Raw genomic sequence first — 11,051 nt, 5'->3', positions numbered from 1 at the left:
AACTGGCAAAAGGTTTCTGGAAAGGTGTTCAGCTGTGCTACCATTCAGCCCATTCTGACAGCTGTCATTTTAATTATGGCACAGGTACTGTAGAAACACTCAGGCACAGTTCTTCATAAAACTATACTCCATGTATTTCTCAGTTGCCTGTATCATAGTATAATATGAAACAACAAATGTTGTTAGAAGAATACACCATTTTTAAAGCAGTACTGACTCTAGTCTTTCATCCACTGATCAGTCACATACTACTGCAGCTTACTAATGTCCTCGGTTTTAATTTCTCATTCCTGGTCAATAAAATCTTCTCTGAAATATTGCTGCTTTCTATTTCTTCTTTCTTCTTCTTTTTTTTTTTTTTTTTTTTTTTTCCCCAAGATCTTGGCTGTTTATGTACATTGGAAAAGTAATTACTTGACATGAGGGATGAAAGGCATGTTGGAGAATCAACCCCCTTTCCATAAGAAGAACATACAACGCATGGAAAAGTCTTGTTGCATCAAGAAATGAACTGAAGGTAGGATGACTGGTGATATGGGACAATTTACAGTTCTCCAGAAACCAAGGACAAATTAAAACTTTCAATTTATTGCTAGGCATCACAGATTTACTAATAAGTGGGATGATGAAAGTTGAAGCAGTTCCTTTTCAGAATTAGTTTTGGTTTTTTTTATGGGCAGAATTAGGGGGGAGGCTAGGGTGGACAAAAAGTACTTTGTATCTATTTACTAGCCCCTAGATGTAGAAGATGATGATGAAGAAAGATGGATATAGTAAAAGCGGTAGGAACAGTTTGTCAACGACAACAACACGCACAAGAGCTAATAAAACAAATTATAGACCACATTTTCTTTTCAAACAAGCTTTAAATAGTCCATATGTAACAGAATCATGTGTTACAGACAAGAAATTCTTTCTGCCAAAACACAGGATGAGTGTTTTTCCCCATCATTCTTTCAAAATTACAAATTTAGGAAAAAATATTTCAAGAAACTAGATTTTTAAAAATAAAATTATGCTAAAAAACCAGAAAAGGCCAGTAAAATAGACCAGTGAAGTACATGAACAAGTCATCAGAAGAATGTCAGGACACAGGTACTTACAAAAAAACACACAGGAGTGGACATAAAGGCTTTAAAGATACACATACTATGGAGGCTAATTTAGAAGGAGCAGAATGCATAGGCTTTATTGTAGCTTCTGTAATTCATGCATTTGTGTGTGCAGATAAAATACACTTAAAGCCATGTACTTAAATACCATCAAGAAGACACCTGAACTCTCCCCAGCAACATCAATTGACTTCAGGGAAGAATTAAACCCAGTTCTGTTTATTTTTTATAAACTGGCCCAATTCAAACCCATAATCTGTAAAAAAGAGAAAAAAGTAAAAGAAAGAAACCAGGTATTTTGTCTGAGCCACTCAGAGACACTGGGACTGAGATCCAAACCCATGTTTTCATCATGGCTGCCAAGGAACATAATGGCGGCAACACCGGCCCAGACAGTTCTCAGCTGTGTTTCAGGAAGTGGCTCCAAGAACGATCTAAAGGTTGAGTGGGGAAAAAACACTGTAGTACATACATACATAGATGGCTCTTTTTAGAACAAAATAAGGTAGCGCTACTGAGTATGTGGCAATATGGAGTGTGCATTAAGATATACAAGTGAAATCTGCTTGGGGCACCTTCACTCAGAGGGGTAAGTCTTAAAATATAACAATAATAATACTTCTTTATACTTGCCACTTGTTAGCAATTGTTTACATCGTAGAAAAATAGATAGTATTCTGTAACAAGAAATATAGTTACTTTGTTAAAATGGGCTATTTTAAACCAGCTACTACTCTTTCATATAAAGAATTTCTAAACAGCAAAACAAAAATAGGTAATACTGAGTGCAAAACAGCCAGTGGAATACTTTGCATTGGTTTGAAACACTAGTTGCCAGCTACTATAATTACACGTTCTGTACACTGTACTACAAAAGTCTTCCATCTTTTAAAAGCTTTGGGGTTTTTGTTTTTCTTCTCTCTAGGTGGCAAGCAAGTATTTAATCTGAGCAAATTCAAACTCTGTAAGTTAGAAATAATTTCACAATTGGTCTTCGCTATCATTCTCTCACATTCCTTGTCTGACTTCGTGCAGCAGCACTTTCTACTTATGGCCAAAAATCCCTTAAGTTAAACAAAGTTTAGACTGTAGATACTTAGAAGTTTAGCTTACAAATTCACATTCTTTTAAAAATCATTTCACTAATCTCCCACGTTTACATTTACACCAAAGAGAAAGCTCAAAAGCCTCACTTCATGCATTTCATCGTCCCCACTGAAGACTGAAATAGAGTTCAGATAAAAACCCATTTCCAACAGTTGGTATTAAGATTTAATGCTACAAAGCCAGATGGTTCCAATGTACAAGTCAAATTTTGTTGTGGTCTCCGCAACAGTTTCAGATACAAATAGCTAATTCCTAGTGGCAGTGGTAAAGGCATTATCAGTACACCATGAACACCACAAATGGAGGCAATTTCCAAGCATCAAAGAACAGAAAAACAAACAAAAAGCACCCAGAAAAGAAAGAAAATACATCAGTGAAACATTCTTAGTTGAACAGAAGTCTCTCTATTCTCTTCATTCATCTCACACCTTTTCAACTTTGGTGGGGTCGTATGTATCTGAAAAAAAAACAAGAAAATACTGTTAATAATGTAGCGGGATATCTATTCAACATTGCTAGCATCTTTTCCCTAGTTTTTATTTTAGAAAAGAAGCCAGTACTGGACTTACAGGTTTAAAGATACATGCTACATTCCTGACCCAAATTCTGTATGTACTCAAGCGTAATTTGGGAATAACTTGGATCAAATGCATGGAGATAGAATTTGGAAAGCCTTGGGTGGGTAGGAACATGCGCACTGAATGCTAAGTGACTACTCCTAGTTTTTAGATGGTTTGACAAGGAGAGAACGACTTTAGATTTGCACGCCCCCCCCCCCCCCCCCCCCCCCTTAGTACTGAACACTAAGGACAAGTAAATGCTTTAAGCATCCTAGCAGGGTGTTTAAGGCTGGCTGAAGAAGTGATGATGCCATCCAACCATCAGGGTCTTTTCATTCAATTGCAAACCCTTGGTTTCAGATTAATTCAGCAGAATACAGGAAAGCACAGCTGCGTTGCATCACTATGGCTAGACTGTCTCACTTCAGTCTGCAGAACTGCAGCTCACGTTTTGAACATTATTCACTAAAGCACTTTACTGGCTTACTAGCACTGCTCTTCATTTTCAGCCCACCTCTTATCAGTTCACAGGACAGACCATATGTTGTTTTTCTTTTCCTGAATCCCCAAGCACACTCTTTTATCAGATTTTTTTATTGGATTTATCCAAACATTGGCCACGAAGTGAGCAGACAGGAGCCCTTTCCTTCACCTTTGTGACTTCAGGTAAAGACTGCACTGAAAGGGCTTTGCCTTGTGAGATACACCCTCTGCCATCATGCATGCATTGACTTATCCTGGGCTCCTGGGGATGCACAGTCATGGCATGGAGGAACCAGGGCTGCCTACAGAGGAATCTGTAGGCACACAGGGGCCTGGACAAACCAGCACTGCAGCCCATGCTACCATGTGCTACTTGCTGCTCTTACGCAATCTGGGCATCTGTGCTAACCTTAAACGTCCCTCTCGTAGGCTGTACTCCCACAGCACTCGTGTTTAAACAGTTGAGCATGAAAATAGTTGCACAAATAAATATCACACTTTGGAGTAAAACACCCACCCTCAGGACTTTTATGTTGATGTGAGTGAATGTCTTCATTCAAAGAAGCATAGAGATCCTCAGAGGGAAATTTCTACTCCAGTGTGCAACTGTCCATCTGCAGCACCTGGACTCACATCAAGGTGGGGCTGGCTAAGAAAGAACTTCTGGATTTGCCCCCAGTGCGTGGATTCCTATTGCAGGATCCTTTATCGCTTCTCTTGCCTACTCTCTTCAAATTGCTAGGTCAGTCAAGAAAGGAGTCTGTGCCAGCAACACCGTGTTTTAAGAACTGCTTATCACTACTAAGCCTCCTCTGGTATTTCCGAACTTCAAAAACAGATGCCATGTGAATGCAAAAAAAAAAAAAAATCAAGGAGAAAATGTTTTCGAGGGTTAGTGCACTCCAGGATAACGCTGCATCCTTCTAAGCTTAATGAACTGATGGTGTGGGAAGATGTCTCTAAAGCAGTAACATCTTTTTCACTGTAAATATTTTGCCATCTAAACTGCTAGAACTGTTCTGAGCGAGGTTGACCTAACAATAAAAATGGATGTACATCCAGAAACCTGATTTTCCTAAGGTCAGACAAATTCACACTAATAAAACTCCCCACAAAACTGCAGGTGCTCACTGTTTTGGGGAGTCAGGTGGGGGGAGACAATCAGGCCACAAGACATGGGAGTCTCTGTGTGGCCCAGTTTATTCCTTGGAAGCTGACCCACGCCCTCAGCACCTAAACCAAGGACAGTAAAGTGCCAGGCTATTGCCCTGGCTCACTATAAGGGAGACAAACTTTGGAGTTCTAGCACTGAACAGAAATGTTTATTCAACATTCGGTTAAGCTCATTTTAAATGCTTTCTACAGCAACAAAGCCAGATCAGTAGCCTCATGGAAGAAGTCTTCAAACAGCAAAGGAGAAAATATATCCACTGCATTTGGAAAAATTTGGTGAAGTTTTTCTAATGACAGTATTTGCATAGTAAGATGAGCTTCTTGCACTGAGTTTCATCAGAGCTTTTACTCTGAGATGACTGTTCATATGCCAAGCTGCATTATACAGGTGAAAGCCTGTTTCTGCTAACGGCTCTAGCCTCTATGATGGGCCCATTCTGCAATTATAAGAGTAGCATCACCCTACCTCACTCCAAATAGTATGGCCTTTAGCAATATTTACTCTTTAAAAGCTATGAATACAAAGGTTTTCAACAAGAAATCTGGAGAGGGGCTTTCTTCAAGGGCATGTAGTGATAGGGCAAAGGGGAATGGCTTTAACCTGAAAGGGGGTATATTTAGGTTAGGTATTAGGAAGAAGCTCTTCACTATGAGGGTGGTGAGACACTGGCACAGGTTGCCCAGAGAAGCTGTGGCTGCCTGATCCCTGGCCGTGTTCAAGGCCAGGCTGGACAGTGCTTTGAGCAACCTGGTCTAGTGAAGGTGTCCCTGCCGGTGGAACGGGGGTTGGAACTAGCTGATCTTTCCAACCCTGACTATTCTATGATTCTATGATCTTGAAGGTCCCTTCCAACCCAAACCATTCTGTGATTCTATGCTTAATTCTCATTTTGTCTGTCAGTGGTACCAGTAAGCTAATCTGGAAGTTGGAATGAGAGTTAACAGAGGAAGACACAATATTGGGCCTTTCTACAAACATGAATCTTCAGTCCTGCCTCATTAAGGCAAGGTGAAGATCTTGTGGCCATCAACAATTCAGGGTCTCTTTGGATCGGAAGAGACCAGTGGTGGAGATGCTTTCCCCTCCTATGTGAGTGTGTGCTACCCTGTGGTACTGGATGTGTGCAACAGGAAGGGACATCCACCACGCTTATTGAGGAATGGGGAAGGCTGTTATGTCTGTGAGGGAACTGCTGCAACAGGAACACACTGCAGAATACAAGCTTGGCATTGTCAGCGAGAGGGATAAATTCAGACCTAATTTACTGCAGAATAAATCTCCAATAAACACACACAATCTGTTTTGACACATTCCTGAAGTCATGTCACCACAGCAGTTATTTTCTTCACTCCAGTAGAAACCCCAAGGGAGAAAAGCATATGAAATGCATGTAGGGCATATTAGACCTGATGGGTACAAGAAAGCTGAATTAGCCTGTTTGGAAAATCTGGTCTCGAGAAATACAGTTCAGAACAGAAAGAGACATAGAGCTGTGAGATAGAGAAAGAAGATATGTAGGGAAAGGCAGGAAGACTGCAGGAGTCAATACTTAGAACTAATACAAATATTTCTCTTCAGATGGAAATACATAAATCCACTTTTAAGTATGCTCCATTTAGTTTCTGTCCCTCTGTACTAGAAAACTGTGAACAGATTTATATCGGTGAAGTTTAATGAATAACCTGCGCAGATTTCAAGGAAAAGTGTTAGCTGTTATGGAGATGACAGAAAAAGGAAGAAGATTAATATTCATTTAACAACCTTCATTTGCTCACTCCAATTAATTTAATGGACTAGACAGGTGGCTTGGGAGATTTATCCCTTTACACAGATCTATGGCAACAACTGGTTTTCAGTGTTGAACACAAGGCTATATGAAAACCATTTTGAAGAGAGAACAGCTCATGTTACTTTGGGGATGCATATGGACTACGCAAGTTTCTATACTTTTGAGAGATGAGGAACACACACACACACACACACACAAAAGGTGTTCACTGAGAAGGTCAATTTTCCATTTGACCTGGGGATAACAGTTATTCCCAACATCTGAGCTGGAAAATATTCATGAGAGAGAGAGAATTTTCCAGGCCTCTCAATGCAGCCATTTCCCAGGGGCTTCACAGAAGAACATCGGATTTTTATTTTTATTTTCTTCTGAACTCTGATACAGTATGTGTCTACTTAAGAGAGGGGAAAAATGGGTATTCAAGGAGAGGCTATGATTAAATCATCACGTTCCCAAACACTGGCACTAGAGTGACTATCTTTCAACTCTGCTGTTTGAAGCTGGCTGTTCCCTGAAACAATGAGACAGAGATAAGACCTCAGAGGGCGCTCCAGTCTCTGTGAATGAGTTTCAGTATCACAAGTGAGTTTTACAGTACCTTTTCCTAAAATGGGATCAGAAAACACTCATCTCTTCCGCAAGGAGAGCAAAGGGGCGACAACCAGATGGGGGTAGTACCACCTACAGCCTGTAACTATTTGAGCAGCATTATGTGGGCATAAGCAAATTGATCATGCCCATTACATAAGAAAACAGCACCCATCCGGATCTCCTGTAATAAGGTCTTACCTAAAGAAAAATCTTTGTCGATCTTCTTCTTGTCCACTCCACCTAAATATCCGTTTTCACTGAGAGAGATGACACGCTTGGAAACAGCCCCTGAGCTTGCCAGTTTGCTTCCTCTTTCCTCTTGTACCCTTGACAGCTTCTCCTCATCCACCTCCTCTCCTGAGTCTGCACTCTTAATGCTCAGACGTCTCATCCGGGACACAGAGTCAACTTCTTTCATTCGTACTAAGCGATCCATGGCAGTCCGGCTAGGTGGAGAAGTGAGCTTGCCTTGGAGTGTCTCTATCACTTTTGAAGTGCTTCTCACTCTCTTTTCTGAATGCTGATACACAGTTGACTTGCAAACCAAGTTTTGGTCCTCACCTTGGCTGGGACTCGCAGGTTGTTCAAGAACTTGCTCTGTTACCCGTGGTTTAGCACTGGTTTCCTGGTGAGCAGTCTGGCATTCATCAGGGTATAAAGATCGGCCTCCTACTCTGACAAAGAGAGCACTCTCTGTCCAGCCACACTTTCGTCTGCCTTCATAAGAACCCTCTTTTTTTTTTTCTTTGTCACTTACTGCGCTCACCACTGATGACCCAAAGTCCTGGGCACCATTTGCAGGGCTAGTGCTTGGGTGGGGCCCAAGGAGGTCATCCGGAAGGAGAGACTCCACTGCTATATCTATACCTAAAATTCTTGCAGCTCTTGCCTGCAATGACTCATTCACAGGGATTTCCACTGCATTTGCATTTGAAGAGTTATTGGAACTGTTAGCACCGGGTCCTGGGGCTACATCAAGTCCCACTGACCTCAAATCTGGCTCTGAGCGCCCATGGTTCCTCTTTGTTAGTGACAAGCATACTACCGAGCCTCTCTCTAATACTGTATCATTTGTGGGAGTTGTACCTTTGCTCAGCTTAACAAAGTCTAAGTAATTTTGGTCTTCACTCATAGCCTGCAAGACAGGGTTATTGAAGGGATTACTGTGACATGAACTGCTTGGGCTACTGGACAAAACTCTCTGGAGAGGGTCCACGTGAACTGGCTGCTTGCTGTTTATGTTCTTGGTTTCCCCCATCCTCATTTCTGTTATCAGACTTCCATCTGCTGGTCTGACGCCTTCACTGCTCCCTCCTGGCTGCAAAGAGCCTGGAGAGCCAATGCTGCCTGGCTCGCCACCATGCTCCGTCCCCACACTCCAACTTTCAGACTTACTTTTAACTCTTCCTGACTTAAATGCAGACCCTTCTGGCACAACCATTTCCGACTTCCCACTGCGTTTTGGCTCCTGATTCAGCTTCTTATTTCTGGACGTCCTCCTTTGCCTAAGGGCACCTGCCTGCGGGGCAGCTGCAGCACTTTCCAAATCTTCTTCACTGCTTGTGCTCTCCTCCTGCTCTTGCAGCTCCTTGTTAAAACTTTCTAACTCACTTATTGCATCCCAGGGACGGCGACTTACAGGCTTCAACAGGAACTGACCAAACAGCTCTTTACTGTTGCAGAGAGCACCTGGTTCTCCCTTAACTACATCTCCCTTGGAAAGAAGGCCAGTTTCCCTCTCCTGGGCACACATGGGCTGGCTCCAGAGCGCTTTTGGGGAGGGGGCCTGAAGGACTGAAGTGGCAGTCCTGGAAAACGCACTGTTGCTAGACTGGCTGAGGTACATCTGACCCTTCATACCGTAAGTGCTCTGCCTGCAGCTTCTCTCATCAGAAGGTAACTCTGTCTGGTTTGGCCCTGTCGTGGATAGTGTACATCCTAGGAGCTTTGGAGACAGCGGTTTGTTACTGTTGGGCTGCTCAGGCTTTGTACCATGGGAAAATTGCGGACTTTTAGGTTCTTCTGTGAAACTGGTCTGTGTCTGCTGGTCTTTGTACTGATCACCTGGCCAGGAGCCAGAGTATTTGAGCTCTCTGTGTTTTGCAGGCTGAATAAATCTGAGGTCATTCATTTGTTTGAACTCTTCTGGTCTCCACAGTTCTTGTTTTTGTAACTCATTTTTATTGGTCATGCTTCCTGTAAGCGCTTGTAACTCCAAGTCCGTTGAAGACATACTTAAGAGACTTTGTTCTTGCAAAGCCCCATTGTTATCAAACCCATTCTTACCAGGGCTCTGGGTTATGTTGTTGTTCCTATCTGTATCTGGCAGATTGGATTCTGATTTAACTGGGATAGATACCAAACAAAATATAGTTTCATTCATTTTTTTCTTTGAACTCTTTTTACTCTGCATCCCAGTTCCAGGTTCAAACTTTTTCACTTTTGTAACAGTCTCACAGGTGCTGTCCATATGTGAATTTCGTACAGAAAGTTTGCCTTTTGTGTACTCCCCACTGGCTTCGTTACAGGGGCTGTGATTAGTTGTGCTACAACTGTCTCTTTGGTCCAACAAGGCACAGTTTTCCTGATCTCGGATGGACGGTGCCAACCATCTGTTGCTATGGGTGGAGCTGATGGAAGTTCTTTCGCCCTTTGCAGAATTGGACAAGTTTGATGCATCCAGAAAGGCACTGTTGTACTGTACTTCAAGATCTCTCTCTTGCAAAGCACCAGAACTGGGACTACATGCATTTTCAGTGTATTTAGTGCTGTCCTGAAGACCTTCCGGTGGTGCAATTTTAATATGTCGTATCCGAGGATCATCAAAGGGAATATACTGAACAGAACGCAGGTAGTCAGCAGAGCGCCTTACATGGCTTTGCTTCCCGTGAGGAACATGGTTGTCTTTGCAAGGGTCAGCCCCTGCTTCAGAAGTATTCATGGCTGGTCGTTGGCAGGGGACAACCCGCTCTGCAGGACCCTGCTGATTGCTGCTGGCATGTGTGTCTGTGTTAGGCACTTCACTGAGAGGATGTGGGGTCACGTTTTGGTGAGGTGGGGATTTGTAAGAAGGAGGAGGTACATAGACTGGGGGCTCCAAACCAGAGTCTTGAATGCAAGCCTCTTGCCTTGGCTCATTAACTTTGGCTAAGTAGGAGATGGGTTCATCTTTCTGGTAGTGGTCCTGGAAACCCACAGTATGGGCAGGTGCCCTGGTCTGCCGCTGCAGGTCATAGGAGGGAGGCTTGAGAGGTCTCCCATACTTGGGTTTCACCAGGGGAAGGAGATGGCCTCCTGTTTCGTGGGGCTTGGCTGGTTCCATACTCAGTTTCTTTGGGGGATAGGAGGGGGCTTTAGTCACGCTGAGTGAGTTGTTACTGTTGGTCAGGGAGGGCATTTCCACGCACCTCATGCTCTCAGGTGAAAGGACCCTCGGCAACGACTGTGATTTCCCCTTGTTGTGGGTGCTCAGTACGTTGTCCCCCAGAGTCAGTGAATACAGCTCTTGAAGCAGCTTCTCCCTGTCACCCTCAGACATTTGCCTCCCTACCTTTTTTGGCTGGTTCCAGCTTTCCATTCCCATACTTTGCCATCTGCAGTCACTGGGCACTTCACAGCTCTCCTGCAAGCCGCGTCTTCTGCTGTACCCTGCACCTGTGCCCACCTTCAGCTGACTGTCCTTGGGGTGCCGGGGTGCCCCCGGGGCTGCAGCCAGGCCTTTCATTTCCACACCGGCTTTCTGGGAATAGCCCAGGAGCACACTGAAGTCTTGTCCTCGTCTTCTCCAGTAGGCGAGATCTTTATCAGGCTTGGGCTGGGAAGACCGTGCTAATTGAGGCCTGTCATAAACCCTGAAAAAGAAACAGAGTGTCACAGGCAGTTTGCACAGATGCCCGCTCTTTCTCTTATGAGTAAAGCACATTAGGAGGTCAAATGTGGAGTTATGCCAATGGGGTTTGTGTAATCTATTTGCAATCAGATGATATTATGATTTTAATGAGAGGATTTAAAAGTCAGTCATTAATGTGAGTAAAGGAAGGGACCAATGTTCTGCTGGCACATTGTTAGCTATGCAAAGCCATTAGAGAGAGAAACAAATGCACACAGTTACATGCTGTGCAAGCATGCACAGCCCTCCTCGACGGGACACCAGAAAACCAGAAATGATTGTGCTAAACTTATTTCTGCACTCTGCTACATCAAAATCTATAGATGTCAAGGGGACTACTGTGATA

General features: G+C 43.3%; 1 protein-coding gene across 4 annotated transcripts in view; it reads right to left on the bottom strand.

The window, feature by feature from the left end:
* Positions 1 to 846: 846 nt before the first annotated feature.
* Positions 847 to 11,051, bottom strand: part of JCAD (junctional cadherin 5 associated) — a 60,939-nt gene continuing 50,734 nt past the window's right edge. For 3 of the 4 annotated variants that reach the window (XM_065666672.1, XM_065666671.1, XM_065666670.1), the window contains one exon: positions 6,526 to 10,667. In XM_065666672.1, coding sequence (XP_065522744.1) covers positions 6,920 to 10,667 — 3,748 coding nt within the window. In that variant the 3' untranslated portion in view covers positions 6,526 to 6,919. Of the gene's footprint in view, positions 2,677 to 6,525; positions 10,668 to 11,051 lie in introns of those variants that run through there. The other variant, XM_065666673.1, reaches the window with a different exon arrangement.

Source organism: Lathamus discolor, chromosome 2, assembly GCF_037157495.1.
Source record: "Lathamus discolor isolate bLatDis1 chromosome 2, bLatDis1.hap1, whole genome shotgun sequence".
NCBI lineage: Eukaryota > Metazoa > Chordata > Aves > Psittaciformes > Psittacidae > Lathamus > Lathamus discolor.
The sequence above is the reverse complement of the archived record's forward strand: the minus strand, read 5'-3'. Positions and strand labels throughout refer to the sequence as shown.